The sequence below is a fragment of the Lytechinus pictus genome, chromosome 6, assembly GCF_037042905.1.
Source record: "Lytechinus pictus isolate F3 Inbred chromosome 6, Lp3.0, whole genome shotgun sequence".
NCBI classification, from domain to species: domain Eukaryota; kingdom Metazoa; phylum Echinodermata; class Echinoidea; order Temnopleuroida; family Toxopneustidae; genus Lytechinus; species Lytechinus pictus.
In genome coordinates this window covers 13,524,031-13,551,779 of record NC_087250.1, presented here as the reverse complement: position 1 = coordinate 13,551,779, position 27,749 = coordinate 13,524,031, and the positions used below count along the sequence as shown (strand labels likewise).

At 37.9% G+C, this 27,749-nt stretch overlaps 1 protein-coding gene across 1 annotated transcript; it reads left to right on the top strand.

The window, feature by feature from the left end:
- On the top strand, positions 1 to 27,425 carry LOC129263786 (E3 ubiquitin-protein ligase RFWD3-like). The gene is made up of 14 exons (XM_064100953.1): positions 1 to 86; positions 2,380 to 2,517; positions 3,858 to 4,538; positions 6,699 to 6,787; positions 7,726 to 7,863; positions 9,782 to 9,922; positions 11,028 to 11,121; positions 13,264 to 13,365; positions 16,360 to 16,520; positions 17,443 to 17,646; positions 18,520 to 18,614; positions 21,319 to 21,410; positions 22,721 to 22,900; positions 23,382 to 27,425. The coding sequence occupies exons 2-14, from the start codon at positions 2,401 to 2,403 to the stop codon at positions 23,535 to 23,537; spliced, it is 2,250 nt and encodes a 749-aa protein (XP_063957023.1). The 5' UTR covers positions 1 to 86; positions 2,380 to 2,400; the 3' UTR covers positions 23,538 to 27,425.
- The last annotated feature ends 324 nt before the right edge of the window (positions 27,426 to 27,749 follow it).

Here is a 27,749-nt window from a genome sequence, read left to right as displayed (position 1 = left end):
ACTGCGCGCGCCCTCTATTATCGAGCGCGCGCCTGATTATGAAATCGCATCTTCTCTGCATCATTTCGTGTTAATTTAGGATTACAGTAAGTTAGATTATTACTATTTTTTTATCTTAAAAAGTGAATACATATGTGAATTAGGCACAGTGTGTTTTTGATACGGAAGTATTTTGAAGCTGGTGTTGAAACATAAAACCAATTTGAAATCTTAATTTTGAATGATGGTCTGATTTTGACTTTGTCTCGGCACTCTGTCTCTGCCAGTGCCCTGCTTCGGCTCTGGCCCGTCTGGCACTGACCTCGCCTTTGGCTTCCTCTCCCAGGCCGGGCCGGGGGCAGTGGCGCTAGCTTAGCGAGCGCTATGCTGGCGCTGGTGCCCCATCGCGGAGCGGAGCTGGAGACGTTCGAGAGCTGGCAGCCGTCTGTTTGGAAGAGTCTTCAATAAAAAAAAAATTAAGCCATTGGAGCTGAGTGCAGTGGAACAATCAACTAGTAAGAGAGACCAAACATGCAGAGGGACAGGGGACAAATGCAATGCTCAAAACTAGCAGTACGGCAGTAGCACTGCCTGGCCTGGAAACGAAAAGTTATACTTTGTCTTTGTCCTTGTTTAAGTTAAACAAGAACTTAGTCTTAGAACTAGAAGGAGCCGTGGGAGTCTGAGTATCAAGACTCCAGAGGCATACGCCCATCGTATGGACCACAGTCATCAGTAGAGGCGCACGGCCAATATTGGAGACTATCTCTAATGAGTAATGTGGCAGATTATCTCCAATATCAGAGACTTTTGTAAAGAATTTTGGTAGGCCTATCCAATTTTTAGAGACAGTCTCCAGTTTTGGAGCACTCCTAGTACCAATGAGGTCCAACATTACATGTATGGACCTCATAGGCGACATCAGTAGTATTTTTGGTTAGAAATCTCTGAGAACAGGATATTTATATTATTATATCACAAGTACAAGCTATATTCCTTTCTCTTATTTAAATTATAATTTTATAGTGTAAATGCATCGTTAGCAAAAAAAAAAAAATGAAAGAAATGAAGGGGAACTTACATTTTCACGGCTTTTTCCTGATTTTCTGGGCAGCTGCTCTTCTCTTCTGACTCGCGATCGAAGCTGATATGAAGATCACGTGATTCGCGTTCTCGTCAGCTGATCGGTTGGTTATTCTTTTCGTCAGACGTTAATAATATATATTTTATAATGCTAGCATTCATCGCTAATTTAGGTGAAAGAGATTGAAGTTAAACAGCGCCAGGTCGGAATCATAATTATTTTGGAAGAGTGTATTTATACACTCGATCTCATACCTGACGTAGACGGCGCTATTCAACAAATGCACAATCTTCAATATAAAAAATAAAACAGAAAGAACGCCTTGAACACAGGCCAAAATGCCTAACGATTTCTCCGCGGCATTAACAACTATCGTAAAGGGCGCTCCATTTATCAATAAAGATGGATGCTAAGCTGTCTATGGCGACAAAATTTGCCGCAAATATTTACGAAGAATTGTGAGAAATGGTCTGAAAATGCAACAAAAGAACCGGTGAGTACCGATTAAACATTATTAAAGTTGTAAATAGATTATACATACCTTGTAGATTTAGTTTTTAAGGTGATATTAGTGCTTAGTTCTAAGCTAGGGAGGCCCAAACGCGCGTGAGTGGAGTCCCAGTTTATTAGCACGGGTAAGTATTGGGGTGTCGCCTAGAGTGTTTTGGAGTCCAATTTCCTTTGTTTACATTTGCTGCAAAAGGATTACCTTGGCGGCAAATAAAAATGTGATAAGCAGATTCTTCATGAAAAATTACCCCTTTTCACCGACACCGTCTACTTTAAAAATTCACTGTCTACTTTTGTTTTGATAAGGATTTTTGTTGTCAATCACACACAAAACAAATGGGCTTCTGACCCCAGTGAGACAAAATTTTGGGTGGAAAAAATCATGCTTTTGTTGGTGTTGTTTCTTTTGTCCTTTTGCAAAGCAAGTCTCCAATGTGGGAGATTGTCTCCCCTATTGGAGAGAGTCTCCCATATTGGCCGTGCGCCTCTACTGGTCATGACAGTGCCAGTGGTGATGCAGTCTTAAACTTAATTTAATTATAAAGCTTATCCAATGTTGCAGATTTAATTGGGTAGATCTAGTACAGAGTAGAGCCCATATGGCCATAACCTTGTTCATTGAATGAGTGCTAGAGCCTAACTTCTAAGACTAAGTTAAAGGAAGCCCCCAAAATAATTGTTTTTTTGCAGAGCTCGAAAGACAAAGGGAATTCCCCATCTTAATGTCGTGCAGAACGAACCAAAGACTTTGTTTCTTGTGCATGTGCATCCGTTTAATTTTACATTTGATCTTCTCTTTAATACAGGTTATGATTGATTGATGACCAATGGATCACGGTGATTCTGATGAAGATGATAATGGTTCGACCATCCTCATCGAAAGTGATCAAGATCTATATGATTCAGATGCTACAGAAATATCACAGGATCATGAACACCATCAGGTTTGCATAACATTTTCAATATTGAAAGAAAAAAAAATATACGGAGAGAGTGAATTAAGAGAGAAAGAGAGAGAGAAGGGGGGGACGCAAAAATGGCACTCCTTGCAAAGCAGGGAAAGAATTACACCGGAGCTGGCCAGTAGGTGATGTGGAGTTGCCCTTGAAATGCTTAAAAGAGAAACTAAAAAAAAAAAACCCATTCATCTGATGAAGCTTATCCAATGTTGCAGATTTTGACATGGAATTCAGTGAAATTTGTTCGCTTGCCAAACATCGTAAACTTTACTATCTTCAAAAATATAAATACTGCCATGACGAATTTCGTATCAAATGAAAGAGCGTATTAAGCTCTTTCACATGATTGGGATGCTGTTGGGATTTAAGTATATTTTAAGTGAAATTTCCTTTGAAGAAAAAAAGTAATATTCATGCCAAATGTATTCTATTATTATATTTTCAAACATTGTTTCATAGAAATATATAAATGTCAAATATATGCTTGATATTACATTTTCTATCTGTCACCACTGAACAAAAAAGTTTGTGTTGAGAAGTTAGAAGCACAAATATGAAATGTTTTTATCAAGTTTTTATTTCTAATTTGTCTAAAATATGAAAAATTTCGGGGAAAAAATGACACCTAAATATTATTCAGCTCCTGATGACAAAGCAGTGCAATGAAGGGGCATGACATACTCATTTGTTCAATTCAAATTCGTCATGATAGCACAAATATTTTATAAGATAAAGTCATTTTATGTTTGGCAAGTGTCAACTTTTCTTTGAAATTTTCTGAGTGTATGTAAATTTCTGGCCTCAACTGTACATGTATGTAGAGCCTTGTCAATCTCTAAGTCTAATGGTTCACAATCACAGTACGGTAATCACTGATTTTTTTTTGAAAGGTACTCTACTAGGGCCAAGGTTGGACATATATGCTAATATATATTCTGTGGAATAAACTACATCAAAGACACACATTTCTGTGTGAAAACAAATCTTCTGGTTCTGTTATAGCCATTTTCTGAGATTTCTCTTGACTCAAATTTGACAAATTTTAGAGGTACATGTAATGGTTCTTGCCAAAATTGGCATTGTCTCACCCCTTTCATCAGTGCCTTTAAATGTTGTCAGAATTTTGGGAACAACAAGCAGATTTTGCCTTTTTTGTGAAGGAAAATATGATTTTTGTTGTTGTTGCTTGTCAAGGAATTCTGAAATGCTGTTTGTACTCCCTCATTTATGAAATCTCTGATCCCCCATTGGTTAACATATGTTTACACTGTACGTGCATTATCTTTGTGAAAGCGGTCCTCTTATATTATTTGTTACCCATGCAGGAACAAGAGGGAGGTTTATCACCGACAAGACTTGGGCAGGAAGAGGGACGTGATTCATCCCATCCCGCTGACCCTACTCAAGATCAAGGTCAAGGGTCGCAATCAGACAGCGAATCACTTCTGATGCTTCCTCACCAGAGAAGTGAGAGCCGGTTAAATCCAGTTGAATCCAGACAAGACAGAGTGCCTGATGTAGATATTCCTGGGCCCAGTGGCCTGCAAACTTTCAGAACTAGCCAATCAGCTGCCAGCTCAAATGCACATGCAAATGAGCCAAGAACTTCTGACCAATCACAGACACGAATAGCTTCAGCTTCTCAAGGAACTTTGGAGAGAGATGGTAATAGATCCTCATCCATTGTTGATGGGGGTCAAAGGTTATCTGATGTTCCTCAAGGTCAGAGCTCCTCCGATGCTCTTAGAGGTCAAAGTTCAAATAATGATGGAGTGCAGCTATCAAATAGCACTGACCCTCAAAGCACAGCAACCAACCAGAGGCCAGAAGCTAATGATATGCATGGAGCGTCAGCCAATCAGGATGGAGATGATGATGAACCAATGGAGACAATGACAGAGGATGAAAGTAGTAATGACTCTATGGCTGACTTTCAGGAACCAAAGAAACCAGGAGCCGGTGCATGCAAATCAGGAAGTGACGGTAGCGGTAGCGATGACGAATCTGTAAGTATACAGAAATACAGATACTGCCTTCTTAGAGTTTGAATACATGTAACATTTCATTTCCCCTATGGTGTTCCCAAGGGGTTGTATTTTGCCTGAAGCATGCAGAGCTGAGGGAAAAATATAGTTTCAAAGCGAAGTTGAAATGTTATTTATTAAGATAGAGTAGGCAATATAGTCTATAGATGTAGATTCACCGTTAAGAGTCTGCATCCATGTTTAATGATTAATGCACAATGCTTGCTGCAGCTCTGATCCGTCTACATAATTATAGAAAAATCTGTGAAAAATACAGCAAGCGTTTCATGCAATCAACGCCTACACCCTAGTGCATACCTCAAGGAAACTTCCCGATTACACAACTTATAAGCAGCGAGTGACGTCACGTCACCTCAGTGGATGTAATGCCACAGTTTACAGGTTTACAATACAACATAGTTGAATTCAGTGAGGTGATCTAGAAATCTAGAATGAGTGGGAGCCTTACAGCTATGATAGTGTGAGGGCGTATTGACCCACACCAGGGCTCCACACTAACCCTTTTTTTCTACTGGTCCGACCTGATAATATTGGACCAGTAGATACCCAGTTTACTTGTCCAAGCCTAAACTTTACTGGTCTCTCAAAATACAGAAAAACATAAAAAAAGACCGGAGCTTGTTTTGCTGTCTTTTATTGCTTATTGTTATCCCCCCCCCCCCCCAAAAAAAACGGTCCACACACACATACAACATAATTCATCAGAGCCATTTCTCAATTTTTAAAGAGAGCCATTTTTAGGGATGCCAGAGCCATTTTGGGGGATGCAAGAGCCATTTTTATAATTTATAAAAGAGAAGAAAATATCACTGTATCATTGTGATATATTGTTTACTGGTTATGTTGGACCAGTAACCAGCTATTTCTGAAAAGTTACTGGCCCGACAGCAATTTTTACCGGTCTGGGACCGTCGGACCGGTGCCAGTGTGGCGCGCGGCCTACATGTATCACTGATTCAAATCTATATATTGAAATACATGTAGGACCCATAAAGCCCAGTGCACACTATGGGATGCGATTGCACTAAGCTCCCATTGCATCAAGTTGCCAATCCTATCTCAGTGCAATTGCATCGCAGGCCTTATTGTCTGCAGATAGAATAGGACAATACACAGGGGCATCGTACATGTTGTTTAACCCTCAAAGAGATGTTGCTATCCCTGCCTATTTCTCTTATATAGTGTAAAATCTATTGTAGAATATACTGGATTATCTGTACGACAAATATAAAATTATCCTAAGTACATTTCACCGAGACCGAAGCCTGAGGTGAAATAGACCTGCATGAGGGATAATTTTATAATTTGAGTTCATATAGTCCAGTGATATTGTATGATAAAATGTTCACTCTTTAGTAAATTGTACAACGCCTACTTAGCTTGTTGTACGTGAGCAAATGGGAGTCTGAATGTTAGACATTTGTACCGTTTCACACGTACCATCCAAAATTAACCGTCCATAATGTTAAGTTGCACAAGTCGGGGAAAAGGTGACGTCACTATAAAATTTAATTAAATTAATCAAATGATGATGATGATGATAACAATCTGCTTTTATTTAGCGCTTTAATACATCATAATGTCTTCAAGTGCTTAACAGATATTACCACGGCAATGGGATTGAGGCTTGCCCGCAAACAACAATAATCCGCTTTTATATAGTGCTTAATACATCAGAGTGACTTCTTGAAGCGCTTTACAGATATGTTATTACCTCGGTCATAAAACGTATACAATTTCTCCACTCCCTGGGAACTATTCCAACAAGAGTTTGCAGACTCAGTTACTAGGCATACTACATAGGCTTTCACATCCTACCTGGTTCCCATTTAACACCTGGGTGGAGAGTGGCAAATTGTGGATTGATGCCTTGCCAAATGACGCTATGCCATGGTTGGATTCGAACACACACGACCCTCTGATTACAAGGCGAGAGTCAGAAACGGTACACCTCGACGCTTCCACATTGCATGCACTTTCTCCTCTCCCTTGGGAGTAATCCAACAACAGTTTTCAAACTCGATTGCTAGGCATACTTTAACAGGTTTTCGTATCCCAGCCATCATGTATTGTCTACATGTATTTTATCTATCTTTGCCTCTCTTTCTTTGATAATTCTAGCAATCGTGTATTATCTGTTACGAGTCGTGGACGACGTCTGGCTCACATCGTCTTGTTTCACTTCGCTGCGGCCATCTTTTTGGCCAGAGGTAAGCATGCTAAATTGCAGTGGTAAAGCCCAAACTTAAAAAATACCCCCCCCCCCCAAAAAAAAAGACTGAAACTACCAACTCCCTGACATAAACTGGGGTTATGATGCTAGGCCTGGGAGTAAAACTCTACCAATTTAATGCATTCAATCAGTTTACAAACAATCAACAACTGAATACTCCTTTTTAAACTAAAAGAATGTTCACCAGATGTTGATTAGCGATTCAAGACATTCGATTATCAAAAGAACAAGGAACATCTTTGATATCTGACAGCAAAGTGCAAGATAACAAATGAAATTTATACTAAAATTTAATGAATTCTAAGACATCAATGTCACAGTCGCAGCGACCATGCATCATTCATCTGTGTTGATGGGCATGACACGGGCGCTATACTGAGACACTCGACTGAGTTAGCTCACTTATTATGTGAGACCATGGGTAGGGAATCCAAATAGGTCATCTTATTTTTATTATTTCTGATAATCCAGGAATCTCAATTTCTTGAAAGATTTAAATTGATTACCCTGGTGAACAATAAAATGGCAAAAAGGGTGTTTGTTCCGGGCCCTGATGATGATGATAAATTTTGACAATGATGATGATTTTGATGAAAAAATGAAAATGAATATTTTATTGTTCGAAATAGACATAAGAAATGAAATACTCTGAAAATTTGTTTTGCTCAATTGATTGTTGGCCCGGCAGCCGCTGTGCAGCGCCAGATCGACAAGGCTCTATCGCTTTAATCGTTGAACGCCAAACAGGGTAGCAGCAACTCCCATCTTTTAACGTCTTTTGGTCTGACGCGGCCAGGGTTTGAACTCCGACCTTCCGGTTTTGAGACGGACGCTCTACCAATCGAGCCAACACACCGATGATGGTAATAATAATGATGCTCTTGTATCCTGTTTCCCTTTCTCTCTTATTTTCAGCTGTATTGAGCAATGGCTGAAAGGTCAAGGTGGTAAATGCCCACAATGCAACAGCAAGGCCAAGAGGTCAGATGTCCGAGTGATCTACGCCAAGGCACTCAAAGTTCTTGATACATCTGAGCGGGATAGAGCATTAAAGTAAGTATTGTTACACCTTGGGGGCGTTTCAGATAGAGTTGACTTAGAAGTTGAGAGTCATGCTTAATTGCTGATGCGCCCATGTTATTAAAGGTCAAGTCCACCAGAGGAAAATGTTGAATTGAATAAGAGAGAAAAATCAAACTAGCACAACACTGAAAATTTCATCAAAATCGGATGTAAAATAAGAAAGTTATGACATTTTAAAGTTTCGCTTATTTAAAAAAACCAATGATATGCACAACTCAGTGACATGCAAATGAGACAGTCGATGATGTCCCTCACTCACTATTTCTTTTGTTTTTTATTGTTTGAATTATACAATATTTCACTTTTTACAAATTTGGCAATATGGACCAACTTGACTGAACCATTTAGTAAATTACACAATGCTAATTCCATATGTTCAGGGAGGAATTATCATTTCAATTGACAATGAGGAGAAAATCAGAATATTTCATATTTTTTATAATAAAATACAAAAGAAATAGTGAGTGGATGACGTCATCAGTCTCCTCATTTGCATACCGACCAGGATGTGCATATAACTGTTTTGTGAAATTAAGCGAAACTTTAAAATGTCATAACTCTCTTATTTCACATCCGATTTTGATGAAATTTTCAGTGTTCTGCTTGTTGGATTTTTCTCTTTCTATTCATATAAACTTTTTGTTGGGGTGGACTTGTCCTTTAAACAATTACTCTGATTGACGGATACTTGGTACTGCGACTCATGCGCATAATCTGACCATTGTGGTGATGTGTTATATACCGCACGCTACTAAGATTTAAGTGCGACTCTTAAATTCTTTATGAAACATCCCTATGGAATTTGTTTTTAGTAAGCTATTGGTAGAGTTAATCCCTCTTCAGATAATAATCATGTGACTTGCTAAGTACCAAATTCACTCTGTAAAGTGATCAAGGCCCATAAAGAACTAGGAATCGAATGTAAAAAATATCGTTCCGAGGAGTTTCTAAGACAATTTTTTAATGTCTTTAGGAAGGCTACTTTGCGATGTAGGGCATGCACGAGCAAAGGTTCTTTCCCCAAAGTTCATTAAACTTTTTGAATTACAAGGTAAACAGGGGTGTGAGAGTTCAGATTTTTATCTGATTTCAGATTTTTTTGTTTTGATTTTCAGCTTAATTTCAGCTTATTTTTGGCCTTCCTCTGTACAAAAAGTATGGGAGCTCTTTCTATTTCAGACTTTTTCAACACTCTTCAGCTTTTTTCAGATCTTTTTATTTGTGACCACTCACACCCCTGAAGGTAACCAGAAGTTGATTAGTGTGGGAACCTAAATTAGTCTGTAGTAATTGATAAAAGAAAGATTGTATTTGGGTGCTGATCGATGTTGATCCATCTTCTGTGGCCCATTTCATGGAACTTATTGGAATAACAAATTTTCAATAACGGTTAAAAGCTACTGAAATACATCAATTTGATTGGCTGATGGTTGACTTGTCATAGAAATTGTGCATTTGTTACTATAACAAGTCCTTATGAAACTGAACACAGACAGGGTGAGATTACTGGGTTGTTCATGGTATTACAAGCGAGCAGACAGTACCTTGGAGCAGCAAAAAGTGAAGTCCTTTTCCATTATGTAAATTGTGTTAAGTGAGAAAGTATCCCAAATTACATTAACAGTCAGTGTGCTAGTGCCCTTTTGAGAAGGTTTTATCCTCATTACCATGTCCCTCAGAGAGGACCTTAAGTCTTATGTCCTCTGGTTATTAATCATATTGCCTTGTACCTTGCCGAGGATGAAAATTCGTTTTTCAGGGCTTACACTTTATTACAGGGTGAGAGACTTGCCAATATGTTTTCTACGTACAGACATCTTCTCATGATCATCATAATCGTCACCACCATTTATTTGCTTTTCCCCCTTTATTCATTGTGTGATTATAGAGAGCTTGAAAGAGAGAAAGATTTAAGAAAAAAGGCGGAGATGGACGCTGCGCAGACACAGCTTAGGTACGTCATGGCACTGGAAGAAGTGAAGAGGATGAAAGCAATCTTTGAATCTCATCAACAGTCAACATCACGAAAGTGAGTATGTGGGACTGTATAGATATTTTCATTATATATTCTCATTTATAAAACTGTTTCTGTATTTCAATATTTTGTCCATGTATCATATATAAATTGAGATTGAAGAGATTATCTTTCGGAGTTCAAAATTTTGAAAATTTAGTTATCATTAATGTCCTTGAAACATGTTTTGTTTTGCAATGAATATGAAAATATGTCCAAAGTTAACGATTATATATGATTTGATTTGTACTCTTATGGATCTCTGTATCATAATTTATCAATCTAACATAATTAATTTAACAATCTAATAATCCGAGTAATATCCAATATAAAATGACCACCAAATTGTGAATGAATGATAAAATGAGTGCCAAATAATTCTGGTATCAACGAAAATGACCCTAATTGCTGAAAATTTGACAAAACAGGCATGGTATTCCAGCCATATTTTGGGCTTTTTCCAAGCAATATCAATGCACTGTCCCTCTTATGCTTATCTGTGTTGGTGATAATCATTGTGGTCAGTTTTTAAATTAGATTTCGTGATATCACAGAGTTGGGTTTAGGTACATGTAAATAAGTCTGATTTAGAGTAGTTTGAGATAAATATCAATTGTAGAAACTATTTCAAATTTGAAGGAAGCAAAATATAATGAAACCAGAAAAGACTGTAGAAGCTAAAAGACTAGCCGTGAAGGCTTAGTAATTTTAGGCTAAGTTATTGTACTTCCTTTGCTGTAGTTAACCGCTAATTTCTTTACCTATAGACAGTCAGTCACAGGTGGTCATTTAAAATCCACATTCTCGGTTTCATTCAGATAATTGCAATAAACTCACCAAATGCCTTCGCTATTTAAAACACTGCCATGACTTATTACTATGTAATATTAATGTTTATTTTCATGTTCCAAATGTAGATTGCATTGTTCATGTTACATGTGTATAAATTTATATAATATTCATGATGTTTTTGCACGGCATGTAAACAAGACAAATTTCCATTTATGGACAATAGATAAAAAATTATACTTAAATGTTGTTTCGTTCTAGCATTAGTTCTTAATGTTTTTTTCTGAGTTTATTAATCATGAAACCTTGTCTTGTTTCATTCTGAATGCAGTCCACTGTCTAGCATATCATCCAGTAGCAACCAGCAATCACATGGCAGGCCAGCTGGTCATTACATACTAGACAAGACAATACAAGTATCACCGGTATGTATATCACATGATCAGTCACATGACATGGCATAAATGTACAGTTATATCTCATTGATCAGTCGCATGATATGAACAGTTACTGTATATCACATGATCATTCACATGACATGGCATCATGTACAGTTTTGTCACATGATCACTCATATGATATAGTGTAATTTACAGACAGATCACATGATCAGTCATGTGATAAGCCATATGTACTGTACAGTAAATATCACATGATTAGTCACATGATATAGCATAATGTACACTTATATCACAAGGGGCCCGTTGCAGAAAGAGTTGCAATCAATCGCAACTCTAAAATTCACGCATAACTTGATTTTCAACCAATCAACAGCGCGCATTTGTGACTTGCGATTGATTTTTTGACTTGCGTTTTAACGCAACTCTTTCTGCAACGGGCCCAAGATCAGTCAAATGACTATGTCAGATGTCATTAGGTAATGTACATGTATGTATCTTTTCATACGTGATCATGATTTACGCAATCCACTGTACATACCAGTATGCTGAAATTACCCAGCATTCATCAAGAATTACTGGTAAATTCATTACCTGTTCTTCTTTTGTGCAAAAGACTTTAATACAGACCTGGGCTCCGTCTACAAAGAGTTCATTTGATCCAATTAACATCAGTTATTTGGATATACATCAGTTATATGGATATCCATCAATGTCATAAATTCTTTCAACAGGAAACTCATAAGCAGCGAGAATTACACAGAATTTTCAAGAAAACAATGAGTGTATGACTTAACATTATATCTAGAAAATATTGTGACCAAACATGCATTTTAGATATTGACGTTGCTGGCTTTCCATAGTTGTGGTTGATTGGATCAATCACAAATCTTTGTTAGACGAAACCCAGGTGGGTGTTTCAAAAATCTGTTTGTAAGTTGCGATTGACTCTGTGCAAGTCTGGTGATCCTTTCTTGTGAGCAAATGATCCCTTTGTATGAGATGTAACTGACATAGGAGCTGCACCTAACACATGCCAATCGTGCATAAAGTCGTTTGTAACTTAATGAACAGCTTCATGAACATCTACCAGACCAAGAGAGATAATCAAAATATGAACAGGTTTCTGTTTCAATTGGGAAATATATCCCAGGGGAAAAAAAAATGGTCTTTATAGTTGAATATTTCTTCTATACAGGTGATAGCTGTTGCAGGTTCAATTGTATATAAAATGTAGCATGTTTAGTGGTAAAATTGAGTGTTTGCTTATTACCACTATAGTATCTAGTTCATTCATTTCATGAATGATCTATAGTCATTTCATTAATTCATTCATTCATGAATGAAACTCTTTTAACCCTAAATAGACTGGGCTATTTTGATGCCTAAGTAGACTGGGGGGGGGGGGGGGGGCTGATTCTGCCCCCCCCCTATGATCTCGGCCGTTGACCGCGCGATCACGACGAAAATTGGCACGGGCATTACCCATAGCATAATCTCCAAGACTGTAGGATCAAATTTTCCGAAAAATCTCATAATTCATTAATTATGCTAATTTATGCTAAAATCAAAGATTTGCTCTAATTAACTAAATAAGGCCTCTAAACTGCTAATTTTTTATTCACAGACTCTTTGAAGGATTCTGATCAAATGTACTTTAAAAAAAATTCAATATCACAATTCTTTTCTTATGTATTTTATTGTTTTTAAAATTTCTTATCTATTTCTCTGTTTTTCGACTTTTTGTTTTTTATTATTTTTTCAATGGAAATCGTCCGCTACATTATTTTGACCATAAACAAGATGAAATTAATTGAGTTTGATTAGTAAAATTGAAAATAATGATACATTTATGAATTTTTGCTAAAAACACAATTTGCATTGGATTTGTACACAAATTCAAGTTTTTGAGCAATTTCGGGTCGACATGCACTTACAAAATGTTGCGTAATTTCGGAACCATGTACCCGGGCGTCGCAAATTTGGTCTCAAAAGTTGCGAGAGACTTGAAAGAAAAAAGTCAAGGAACGGCGCGGCGCCAGCTTTTCGGGTTGCAGATTTATCGCAAAAAATGTCGAGGGGGGGGGGGCTGAATCAGCCCCCCCCCCCAGTCTTTTTAGGGTTAAGATGTTTGATACATGTATGTATTTATATATTTTGTTCTAATAGAATGGTAACTGTCGTGTGATGACTTACGATGCCGCAAACCAACTGCTTCTAGCTTCTATGCCCTCAACTAATGTACTCTTTCAGGGATTTGGATTAAAGAAGGTAAATTCCATCCTCTCGGGATTGTAATAACAATAATAATAATAATCATTGGATTTTATATTGCGCAAGTTCAATCTACTGCTCAAAGCGTTTCAAAATTATTATTACCCAGTCACTGGATTCATAGCTTATTAGCAGCCAGTTAGGCGCACGCTTGCTAAACCAACCACAATGACGGTTTGCTACCGGTACCCAATTAGCACCTGGGTGAGAGTGGTAAAGTGTGGATTGATGCCTTGCCAAGGATGCTAGGCCATGGTGGGATTTGAACACACGACCCTCTGATTACAAGGTGAGAGTCATAACCGCTACACCATGGCGCTTCCGCTTAGTCAATTACAAAATAATTTCATTTGTGTCACTGGGCGCTGGTCTGGTCTACAAACACCAGCAAAAGTCTTTGTTAGGACAGTTTAATTTCTATATTAAGCCAAATTTGCTGGCCTGAAATGACCAGTAAAAATAATGTCACGCCCATTAAGAAACATAGAAATCCATGAATTTCAATCCATTTCTGCATACCAATACAAATAAACATAAATCAGCATTCGGACAGATTGTTTCAGGTTGATAACACTTTTGGGTGGCCCTCGGCTGATTAAAAGGAAAATAGAAATAAAAATAAGTTGTTGTCAACGACATAAACCAGCAAATTTAATGACTCATTGTTCTTTTTCAGTGACTATGCTAGATTTTAGCGATGGGATCAATCTTAACCCTAAGACCGCCAGCAAAAGTCTTTGTTAGGACAGTTTGATTTCTATGTTAAGCCGAATTTGCTGGCTACAAATGACCAGTAAAAATAATATTGTCACGCCCATTAAGAAACATAGAAATCCATGAATTTCAATCCATTTCTGCATACCAATACAAATAAACATAAATCAGCATTCGGACAGATTGTTTAAGGTTGATAACACTTTTGGGTGGCCCTCGGCTGATTAAAAGGAAAATAGAAACAAAAATAAGTTGTTGTCAACGAAATAAACCAGCAAATTTAATGACTCATTGTTCTTTTTCAGTGACCATGCTAGATTTTAGCGATGGGATCAATCTTAACCCTTAAACCGCCCGGGGGGGGGGGGGGGGTGAATCAATGCCTCCCTCAACATTTTTGGTGACAATGCTCCTGCACAATTTTTTTTGACCGAGCCGCTTACTGACTTTTTACTTTGAAGTCTTGCGCATCTTTTTAGTCCAAATTTACGATGCCTGGGTATGGTTATCTAGATTTGCCATTCTCCACCCGGGTGTAGTAAATGGGCACCTGGTAGGAAGGAATTCCTTGAATGCTCGATGCACCCGATCAGGGTAGCCATGCTAAATGCGGGGTAATAGTATGCAGTACTTCGAAACATTGTATTAAGCACTATATAAATGTTGAATATTATTATTATAAAATTTGTATCACTTCAGTAAAACCTGTTTTTGTTTTGTTAAATCAAAGCAACAATGTTAATACGATATTTGCTCCTGCTACCATAGCTCCTCCATGACTGGGTGTTGTGTGCGCCTGTAATCCAAGCTATATGGGGAAGTTACAAATTGATGCAGAGGTTTGAGGTTCGAGCCCTGGTCACGTCTTTCGGATGGTGACGTTAAAGGTCGGTCCCAGACGTAAATAATCATATCTGATTGATACACGTCTGACAAAACTCAGATACACGTACACACTCCTCCATGATGATACGAGATGAGGGTAGGGGATGTGGTAGGGTGTTTGGTTGAGTACAATATGAGGATAGAGTAAGGTGTGAAGTTTAGCTTTATGTTTGGATTTCCGGAAGGACCAGTTTTGCAGGAGCAATTGTCATTGAACCCGAGCAATACTATTGAGTGGTTTAGGCTGTAAGCTTTATTTGGTGGTCATTTTGCTAGACTCTGAGGCCCGTATTCTGAAGTCAGGTTTAACTTAGACCATGGTCTAACTCTGTGCTAAAATTATGGGAAGCCAAAAGTGTCAAAATTTTTAATAAGTTGTATGTTTCTTGTGTTTACTGTGCTCTGTCCTGATTCATCCATGATGCAGACAATTTAATCTATTTATACTTCCTACACTTTTATGAATGATTTGAGAGCCAAATGAGATGAAATATATCTCTACTGTTAGTGATGTAACGATTGGCTGTCCATACTTAAACCACAACTTTAAACCTCAGTTTAAGTTAAACCCGACTTCAGAATACGGGCCTGAGAATATATCTTTATAACTACACCCTGAATTCTGCAGAAACCACAGCCCAAATTTACTTATTTAGTTGTTGGGGCTTGAAACATCATCTTGTGAGCTCATTTTGATAATAACTATTTCAATTTGTGATGATAATGAGGCATATGCTCATCAAGTCACAGATCTGTGTACAACCAACCATTTTGAATTTTTGTTGCTTTTTTTCATTGTTTGTATTCATGTTCAGATATGTGAAATGGATTTCAAATCATGTCAATATACATTTGTTTCTATACCATACTAAACCACTTTTGGGCAGTCATGAGGTCAAAGGTCATAGAGGTCGTTATATACATTGAATTACCTTGTTCTTGCGATAACTGAAGAATCTGTTATCGAAACACTATAATCCTGGTTTGTGTATGTACATTGGAAGGTGTATATTCTTAATTGAATGTCATATTTTATCACCTGACTTAACAATAGAAACATGGCAGGACTTGCGCACTTCGAATATGTTCATTTTCTGGTGGGGTTCTCTAAATTTTAAGCATCACTGTAGTTGTCAATGTTTTTTTTCTTCCATTATTTTCAGATAAAATGCACTCCTTCATGCTGAGTGTTGAATGTAGACAACAACACCACAATGTTGGGCTAGCCCAGAGAAACAAGCTTAATTGAATGTCATATTTTATCACCTGACTTAACAATAGAATAATGACAGACTTGAACACTTTGAATATGTTCGTTTTCTCGTGGGGTTCACTAACTTTTAAGCATCACTGTAGTTGCAAATGTTTGTTTTTTCTTCCATTTATTTTCAGATAAGTGCAATGGACTTCAAATCATGTCAGTATATTCCTATCCATGGGAAGCCAATCCGTGGATTGTCTTTGAGTGGACGAGATGACGGGCTTCTCTTGAGTGCATCGGTTGATAAGACGCTCAAGATTACAAGTCTAGCAAGCAACACAGTCGTACAATCGTAAGTCGTGATCACATCATCAGGCCCCCCATAATTTGGTGGTGGATTCGCGATACGGTGCGCCACCTATAGGTTGCAGCGTACCGGCTGAAATTCGCAATGCCTCGTGGGAAGAAATCTACGTCTGTGTGCTAGTGCATGCATGTGATTACACAGCGCTGGCCGACGCAGCTCGACCGGCTTTGCATAGCGGCTGCTTAATAGGGTCCAGGAGGTGGGAGAGAAATTTGTTGCATATTTCTTTGCAAAATTTAGACCGTATTTTAATGAATTCTTCTCTGCTTTTGCCAAATAGTTTTAATTTCGAAGCATCACAGTCACATTACAGTACACTAGTACTGTGCGTGGCCTGCGCGTGTGCGTGATGTCGACCCCATAGTTGGAACTTTGGCCTGTTTGCTGCTACCGATAGATGGCACTCCATTTTGTGATCAATCGTGAAAGGGGGTTTGATTTGTTCAAGGTGGTCAAAGGTATGTCTCAATGAATACTTAGTGAGCCCCATTATATAAGTTGGCCTTGTTCATTATTGTTTGGAACCAGGCAAACTCCCACTGATTTCCATAGGCCTAATTTCCCAAGTTTTGTTTTTATACAAAGGATAGTCAGACTGCGTACTATGTTGTGATAAAGAGATGTTTAGTTCCTATCAATAATGATGGAGTTACAGCTCCAAGTATGAGTCAAGGTGTCTCCAAATGTAACATGAGTAACCGTGGAATAACCCTTATACTGATTTCCATAGGCCTAATTATGCATCTACACAGCCACATCTCGGGCCCCTATCGACTGATTCCCATTAAATTTGGGTTTAAATTTATGTTTTTTTGTCATGCTCTGCCCCAAAAATAGTGTAAAATAGGATAAAAAGGAGAACAAAGATTGTGTGTAACCATTGCTTTGTTACTCCATCACCATCCAGGTACACCTGCCCCATGCCTGCCTGGTGCTGTGCGTGGAATACAACCAACACCAACTATGTATATGCGGGACTACAGAATGGAACCGTTGTCATCTACGACACTCGTAAGACGGACACCGAGGTCAAGACCCTAACCAAAGAAGGCTCAAGGTGTCCCATTGTGTCTCTGAAATATGTACCAAGCAAGGCTGGAGATCCCCTTCCGTAAGTAGTAAATATGCAGCATTTACATAGTGCTTCGAGATAAATACCAGTTGTGGTAACGATCTCAAAATGAATCCGAACAGAATCCAATAAAATGACCGCCAAAGTGTTGCATGTATGAATAAAAATATGTGTCAAATAGCTCTGAAAGAGAATGTGCAACTGCAAGTGCTGTGAAATAAGTAAAATAAGCACGGAATTCCGTCATTTTAATAAATCAGCCATGTGAAGACCTCTCTTATGGGGACACGTTGGGACCAGCACCGACCGGAAAAGGGATCTATCTGGATCTAGGAGACCCAATATCAAATACACACAGCTGCCTCCCCAACGGTACCTACACTTAATCTATTGTAGTGGGTGTACGCAGACAGAATTTCACTGCAGCTGTCAGTGCAAATCTTGGATTTATCATGGATTTACGCAAAAGAGCAAGTCATGCTTCCGAATGCGAGCCTTTAAAATAAAAGATCCTTTTTTTTAATAAGAATTTTCAGTGTTGATGACAAGTAAGGAGAAGAAATCAGACGTATGGATTTACTACTTTTATCTAAAAATTGTGACTTTTGAGCTTGTTGGGAGCATTTCTTCAAAATCTTTGTCTGACAAGTTTTCAGAACTGACATCTTTTGGGATTTCGATTGGCTGAGAGGCACTGTAACTATGGTAACTGTCAAATAAAACAGAATTTGTCCAGTAAAACGTCCGATAGGTCCTTTCATGAAACGCTCCCTTGGATTAATACTTTTTACTTTTAAAGGTTTGCAGCTCTGATTATTGCCTTTCAGCTCTTTGAATTGAGCATTAATCAGCTCATTCAGTAATTTAAAGTATCGGTCCCATTACATCTTACTATTTATATCCTCTGTTTAGTTGTGGAGGAATACTCATTGGAACTCTGGAAGGTGCTTCATTCTGGGAGCAGTTATCATGTGAAGAGTATAGGATTCATAAGCTACAGCTAGAAGGTAAGCATTAGTTGCCATTTGGTCTAATACCATTTGGTCTAATTATAATAGGTTTGAGTAGTTATATGAGGAGTATAGGATTAATAAACTACAGCTTGATTGTAAGCCTCATTTGCCATATGGTCTAGTTGTACCAGGTGGTCTAGCACCAATTGGTCCAATTAAAATAACTCTGGGCGTAGTTATCATGTGAGGAGTACAGGATTAATAATCTACAGCTTGAAGGTAAAGCCTCAATTGCCATTTGGTCTAAAAGCAGGTGGTCTAATACCACTTGGTCTAATGAAAATAATTCTTGGAGTAGTTATCATTTGAGGACTATAGGATTCATAAACTACAGCTTGAAGGTAAGCCTCAATTGGCATTTGGTCTAATAACCGGTGGTCTAACATCACTTGGTCGAATGAAAATAATTCTGGGAGTAGTTATCATGTGAGGAGTATAGGATTAATAAACTACAGCTTGAAGGTAAGCCTTATTTGCCATATGGTCTAGTTGTACCAGGTGGTCTAGCACCACTTGGTCCAATTAAAATAATTCTGGGCGTAGTTATCATGTGAGGAGTACAGGATTCATAAACTACAGCTTGAAGGTAAAGCCTCAATTGGCATTTGGTCTAATACTCGGTGGTCTAACATCACTTGGTCTAATGAAAATAATTCTAGGCGTAGTTATCATGTGAAGAGTATAGGATTCATAAACTACAGCTTGAAGGTAAGCCTCAATTGGCATTTGGTCTAATACCCGGTGGTCTAACATCACTTGGTCCAATGAAAATAATTCTAGGCGTAGTTATCATGTGAAGAGTATAGGATTCATAAACTACAGCTTGAAGGTAAGCCTCAATTGGCATTTGGTCTAATACCCGGTGGTCTAACATCACTTGGTCTAATGAAAATAATTCAAGGCGTAGTAATCATGTGAAGAGTATAGGATTCATAAACTACAGCTTGAAGGTAAGCCTCAATTGGCATTTGGTCTAATACCAGGTTGTCTAACATCACTTGGTCTAATTGAAATAATTCTTGGAATAGTTATCATGTGAAGAGTACATGATTCATAAACTATAACTTGAAGTTAATCCTTCATTGTCATTTGGTCTGATTGTACCACATGATCTATTACTACTTGGTCTAATTATACCATGTGGTCTGAAAGCAAATATGTAGGAGTGCGATGGCACAATATGTCAAATGAAGTGAAAGAATGATGCTCTATTCAATTCACCTAATAAGTTGTGTTGTTGAATCTGGAACAGGGCTCCACACTAACCCTTTTTTTCTACTGGTCCAACCTGATCATGTCGGACTAGTAGATACCACAGTTTTTCCATTTTTTACTGGCCCAAACCTAAAATTTACTGGTCCCCCAAAACATATAAAACAAGGCTAGAGTTTATTTTTTCTCTTTGATTGCTTATTGTTACCCCCCAAAAAAAGTACACAAACAAACAACATAATTCATAAGAGCCATTTCTCAGTTTTAGAGAGCCATTTTTATAAAATAAACTTAATACAAAGAGAAGAAAATGCCATTTGTATCAGTTTGATAATATTTACTGGTCGTGTTTGACCAGTAAATCTGGATATTTTTTAAAGTTACTGGCCCATCAGCAATTATTACCGGTCTTGGACCGTCGGACCGGTGCAAGTGTCGTGCGCTGCATTACATGGAGAGGAATGTCTGCTTATTGAGTTGTATGTGCGCCTCGAAAGTTAGAAAGCTAGAATAATCCCCTGGTTTGTCTGTGAAAATGAAAAAAGAATTATTGAAAGCAAAAAGCAGAAATAAAAAATCCTGAGTAGCATATCCACGTCCGAATCATATCGGCAGTAGCAATGCACACGTAGCAAGTAATATTGATGATAATTTTCCTTCAGCAAGAAATTTACCCACTTTGTGCTACACTTAAACCAGGTGAGTTGAACGGGTACCCGGTAGGAAGAAATTCCTTGAACGCTCAAGTGCCCAATCAAGGTAGCCTTGCTAAATCCAGGGTAATAGTGACATGTGTAGAAGGGCCCGCTTGGAGAGCAGTGTTTGGGACTGAAGTGGCTACCCTGGATAAAATATATAACATAATAATAGAAATAATGTTTTTTACCACGGGGTAGCCTCTTCAGTCAGGAAACAGTTTTACCAGCAGGCCCTGCATACCATACCATGTTGTTATATTACCTTTTTCTAATCTAATCACCTAGCAATAAGGCCGAATTTACTGCGTTTATATAAGTCTTTACTATGACTGCAGGGATAGCCCCACAACCTTTCTTTCGTGAGGCGGACACTCTACCCCTAAGCAACCATGCGCGGTAGGCATATTTGTAATGAACCTGCATTATGAATTAACCCAGTGTAATTGATTGAATGGTACTGCGAAGTCGCCTATCTTGGCAGAGGCGCATTCTGAAGGTAATTGTGTGACGCTATGAATGTTGCACTTTCAGCCTCCCATTTGCTTGCTAAAACAAGCTAAGTAAGCATTATATAATACCATTTGTTCTCATCGTACCACACGGTCTAATACCAAATCAGTGCAATCGGGCTCTGATGAAGATTCGGCTAAGCTGGTCCACTGATGCATGTGTATATAAATGGCAATACAAGAAAACTTACTGAATATATGTTACTACTACATGTATGGTTGATTTCTTTTGAAGAAGAAGAGGAAAGGAAATCTTATATTTTTTTCTTATATTAACAGGAAGTTGTACAGGTGTGGCGTTTGAACCCCGCACCAGGCACTGCCTGGCTTCATTCAGACCTACCAAGAATCACCGCTCAGCTAGATATGTGGTAAGTCAATACGTGCACTTCACACCAGGCAAAAATTTATATAAAAAAAAAAATGGGGGCTCCTTTTTTCAACTTATTTGTTAAATCTGGGGAAGCTTGGACTTTGCAGCGAATGGGGTTTTTTTCAGGGCACTTTTCTATTTTCAAGGGTTCTTTTGTCCATTTCAGGGGGCAAAATCCCTCCCAAGCCCCCATGTAATCTTTTCCCCTGCTGCACACAGAAATACATGTATGGGACTACACACACATTTTCAGCCCAAACATTGTCACCATCATTGTCATTGAAACAAATAATATTTTGAAATTTACGCCGTCTGAATAGCAATCCTTGCCAGTAGACCATTCACTATGTCACAATCTTTCTAAATAACATGAAATGTAACAGTTAATAAAAGGATAATATATGATTTATATAGTGCACATACCCACCTTGTTAGGTGCTCCTATATAACCTAGGCTAAGCTATAGTCTAATCGGAAATGGGGGTTCCCTTGCAGCATCGGAATATATTTTTTATCAACTTTTTAATATTGCCCGAAGTGTCTAGTCAATGAAACTTGATGCTTCCTTTGCCAAATCGTTTTATCATGTTAATCTATAAAAATGAGGAAAGAGTTATTGAAAGGGAAAAGCAGAATCCCTCAAGTAGCAGGGTGCTTTTAGCCAGTAAGCCCTATGCCTAACTGCATGTATTTATTGTGATGTTACCTCCTAAGCCATTTAATGGTATACAAATAATGAATGTTTATGACTGCAATGGACAGAATACTTCATGAGGTGAAAGATGAAATTGGTCGTTCATTTCATCTTTCACCGAAGGAAGTATTCTGTCCATTGCACGAATGAAAAGAACATTCATTATTTGGTTTTTATGACAACTAAAAATAGATTCTTTTTCATATGAAATTTGTGATGAAAATTTCGATGCAAAATATGCTCATAATTATGCAGTGCGAGCTCAATCTGTTGATTATCGCGTACATACAACATGCGCGATAGTTTGGGGTGCCTGCTGTCTCGGTGCGCGCGTGCAATGGACAAAATCGTATGGATCCAAAATTGCACGATGAATGGATCTAAAATTGCACGGTTGATGACGATATCGACCAACCAATCAAATGACAAGGATCTATCTAGGTGTCATATAATACATTTTGGACGCTAAGTAGCCTGTGGTACAAATGTTGCACATACAGCTTCCCATTTGCTTTCGTACAACAATCTAAGTAGGCGTTGTACAGTGTTTATCATCTTTCTTGCAATATATTCAAAGGATATTGCCAATTTATTTGTTATGTTTTTGTGTATAGATGTGTGAGATGAAGAGACAGTCAGTTGGAGACCAGGGCAACAGCCTAGTCTCGTGTAACTCCGTTCAGACCTTTTTTGGTGGAACTACAATGAAACTGCTTACGCAGTCGGCTCTATTCCCCGCACCCCATGATGATAGTAAATTAATTGCATGTGCCGGAGATGAGGCCACATCATCAGTAAGTATAGAGATTCAAAGCTCAAAGTAAAAGGGTAACAATCTAGTCTCATGTTCACACTTTTTGTAATGAAACTGCTCACACAGTCTGCTATATAATATTCCCTGCGCCCCATGATAACAAATTAATTGAATGTGCTTGAGATGAGGCTACATTATCAGTAAGTAAAGGCGCAAATATTCACTGCTGAATGATACGTGCCATATAAGCTAAAACAACAACAAAGCACATAATTATATTTCATCCCATACACTATAATGTTTATATTACTCTCCCTAGGAGATTAAGTAAATGATGATTTTTTTCAGTCACAGATATCTTGAAAGTGTCGGCAGGAATTAGATTTGTTCTTACTTAGGTTTTTTTTTTCAAAATCCATATGTTCAATATTAAGTACAACATGAATTAAGTTTTAGTATTTGAAAAAAAAGGCATTTGTTGTGTAAGCCTATGCCTTTAATCTATTTTGTTTTCTTTCTAGGTATTTACCTGGGATGCCAGTTCAGGTAGCCTCACCCAGAAGCTTCCCATCGGGAGTACAGCCCTGGATGTATGTCCATTCAACCTAGGAGATACAAGCTACCTTGCTGCACTGACTGATAAACAGATTAAACTCTGTAAATGGGTGCAACGATGAATGTGTGGATCTACCGCGTACGAACGTTGTGATCTATTGGCTGTTCCTTGGAACCAGAGGCTCCCCATCGGGAGTACAGCGCTGGCTGTATGTCCATTTAATTTGGGAGATACAAGCTACCTGGCTGCATTGACCAATAACAGACTAAACTGTGTAAATGGGTGCAATGAGGAGTGTATGGATCGACCGCTTACCAAGGTTGTGATCTATAGGTTGTTCCTTGGAACCAGAGGCTCCCCATCAAGATTACAGCACTGGATGTATGTTTATTATTTATTTTTTTGCAAAATATTTTAGATAATCTATGCCTTTTATTTATAGGAGCAAAATTCTGTATGTCCATTCAACCCTGGAGATACAAGCTACCTTGCTGCATCGACTAATTAACAGATTAAAATGTGTAAATGGGTGCAACGATGAGTGTATGGATCTAATGTGTACCAAGGTTGTGATCTAGTGACTGTTCCTCTGGGCACAATAGGCTTGCTTTGGAAGCACAGTATTGGATTTAATGTCCAGTCACCTGCCAACTTGCTGTCCTGACTGATGAACAGATCCAACTGTGTATTTGGGTGCAACGATGAGCTTATGGATCTACTGTGATTTAGTGGCTATTCCTGCCTGGGAACATTATCGAGAGGCACCCATTGGAATCACAGAATTGGATCTATGCCCATTCTCCTGCCAACTTGATGCCAATTCTGATAAAACAAATTATATGAGTGGGTACAACCATGAATCTTTTGATCTGTATGTCAAGGTTATGTCTTAGTGGCTATTCTGATCCAGGAGGCTACCATTGGTAGCGCAACATTGGATTAAAGTTTATTCACGAGCTAACTAGTAGGTTCCCTTACTAATGAATAGATCAAGTTATGCAAGTGGGTACACCAATTAAACTTTTTTGTACTAAGGTTGTGTCCTAGTGGCTATTCTAGGAACCTGACCCAGATGCTTCCACAGGAAGCGCAGCATTGTGATGTTTGTCCAGTCACCAGCTTCAATAACTTGCTGTCCTGGTTGATGAACAGATCAAGCTATTTAAAGTAGGTATGCCATTGAACCATTTTCTACTAAAGTTGTGTTCTAGTGGCCATTCTGGTAAGATGCTTCCACAGGAAGCGCAGCATTGGATGTTTGTCAAGTAATCAGCTTCAATAACTTCCTGTCTTGACTTATGAACGGTTCAATCTACGTAAGTTGGTACACCATTGAACCTTTTTTGTAGTATTTGTACCAAGGTTGTATCCTAGTGGCTTTTCTGGTAACATGACTCGGATGCTCCCATTTGATGTCAGTCCATTTATGAGCTAACTTGCTGTCTTGACGGATAGTACAACCATGAACCGATGGATCTTTTGTATTGCAAAGGCAGTCTGTAATATTTTGAACCCATACTGTATCTACAATTTTCGAATTGGCAAATTAAAGCTAATTTGCCAATTTCTCCGCTGTCTTGACTGATGGTACAACCTTGAACCGATGGATCTTTTGTATTGCAAAGGCAGTCTGTAATATTCTGAACCCATACTGTATCTACAATTTTCTAATTGGCAAATTAAAGCTAATTTGCTAATTTCTCTGTAGTTGTTTTATTATCAAAATCAAATCAAACGGAAGTATTGGTTGAAATTTGTCAATCATGTACAAAAATGAATTAAGCTTGCACATCATGTTCTTTGATGTATTTCATGCAACAAATTTTGAAATGACAGTAGATGCAGATTCACTTACGAGTTTCTCAGCAAATGTTTGCTGACAGACCTCAGTTGTATTGCTGTTAATTTGCCACATGTGAACAATTATAAAGTAATTTGGTCTTAATTGGTAAGAGAGATTTCACTTTTGCTCTTTGTTTGTCAAATTTGAAACACATTTCTAATAGAAATATTAAAGACAAAGAAGAAAACATCTTTAATACAATCTACTGAAAATTTCTTGCTCTGATAATACTGATAATAATAATAGTGATAAAGAAATAAGGCATTTAGGAACGCTATACATAGTACACTATATCATATCTTTTACACTGTAGATCAAATCGACAACACTAAAAGGCTACTTACATGTATACTGGATACAAGTAAGTTTTCAGCTGTTTCTTAAATCTATCAGGAGTAGTTTCAAATATCTGTGAAATTCCAGCTTTGGCATTGAAACATATTCCTTAGTTTGTAGAAGCCTCTCCAATTGATCAACTCGATGAACTGTGGGAGATGAAAAGATGATCAATAAAAATCATGGAATTTAGCATTTTTGAACATTTCTTGTCCTGTCCAAACTGGTATTAGCAGTCACCTTATTTTTTTGTTTTGTTTGTTTTGTATGTATGTTTTTTTTTTTTTTTTTCCCTTGGGGGTGGGGGTGGGGAGATTGCCACTTAGTATATACCTGGGCCCCGTCTTACAAAGTGATACGATTGATCCAATCAATCGTAACTCTATGGAAATCCATCAGTGTCATTATTTTTTCTACAGGAAATGTGCACAATGTCCTTTGTAAACAAAGAGAAGCACACTGAATTTTCAAGACAACGATGAATGCATGAATATACATCATAGCTAGAAAATATTTTGAACAAACATGCATAGTAGATGTTGACATTGCTGGCCGTCCATAGGTGCGATCGATCTGATCAATCACAACTCTTTGTAAGACGAGGACCTGAACCTTCTTTGTCTTCAGGTATGGTCTGGCCCCACATGGTCTTATCCTAGTTCATATACAAACCACTTGGTCTAATTGCCATTTAGCCCATTCACCATTTTGACTATTAGCTCGTTGTTGAATGTGTTAGAAACATGCAAATATGAGAGACAGAGAGTGTGTGTCAATGTGATAATTGTTAATCGAGGAAGAATTATATTTCTTCAAAGTGGAAACTACTGTATTTTTTGAAAATATCATTTAATACAGAGGCCCGTATTCCGAAGTCGGGTTTAACTTTAACTTAGGTTTCAAGTTGTGGTTTAAGTATGGGAAGCCAAACGTATGTTTCCTATGTTTACTGTGCTCTTTCCTGATTCATCGATTGTGAAGACAATAATATATTGATACTTCCTAGGCAATTATGAATGATTTGAGAGACAAATTAGCTGAAATATGATAACTCTACCGTTAGTGATTTATGTAACAATTGGCTTTCCATACTTAAACCACAACTTTCAACCTGAGTTTAAGTTAAACCCGACTTCAGAATACGGGCCAGAGAGATTTAAGCTTTGTTACATGCACTCATCGGAGCAAAATTGCATGAATGAACAAATCTTGAACGCAAGGATTTATGATAGAACCATAAAAGATTGAGGATGCTTGAAATAAGTTGTGATTAGCTGTGAAGGTTTAAAACAAATTAGGCTTCAGTATATCTGATCTTTATGCTATTTACCAATTTTGCAGTACCAAACACTTGCTATAGAAGAGCATACGAGTGAATGTCATGCGGCAATCGAGCAAAATTGATACATGTTATAAAACGGGGCGTTGTGATGCGCACTGTTTGAGCCTTTGCTAACCGTAGCAGACATTTCAAGGGGTTATAAATACACATCTGATATGGTAATAAAAGCACCCTAACTAATGTTAAAGCAAGTCAGTGCAGATGCCCTATTTTCATTTTGAAATTGATTTCTATGTGACACGCACCTTGTCATTTTGTATTGATTTCCCTTTTCATGAAATTCATGAAAATTCGACCGTAAAAGAAAGTATTCATCATTTATGTTTTTGTTGTGCTTCCAAGTGATTCAGATTGTATCATTATGTCAAAATGTATTATGTTGTATGTATTTTTATGAAAGAAAAATCAATACAAAAAAAATTGCAGCTGTAATGTAAATATAGTGGTAAATCTTAAATATTTTGCTGTAATAAAACAATGAATTTCTAGATTTGAGTCAAGGTGTCATATCATAAGTCTGAATAACAATATTGTAAAAGGAGCATTAACATGTAAAAAGTCTGTACTTAAAAAGAATTTGAGACTTGAGCAAGAGAAATAGAAGGAGAGAGAAAGAAAGAAAAGGAGAGAGAGAGGAAGAGATAGAGAAAGAGGGGGAGACATTCAGTAGGAGAGAATAAGGAAAAAATGAAAGGGAAATCAAAGCGCTATGTGATTAGTCTTCTGGGCAAACCCTTCACTCTAACTTGTCTGAATACACGATCTACAATGACTTGTGCATGGAAGCTCCTCTCGAACAGCAAGTTTTTAAT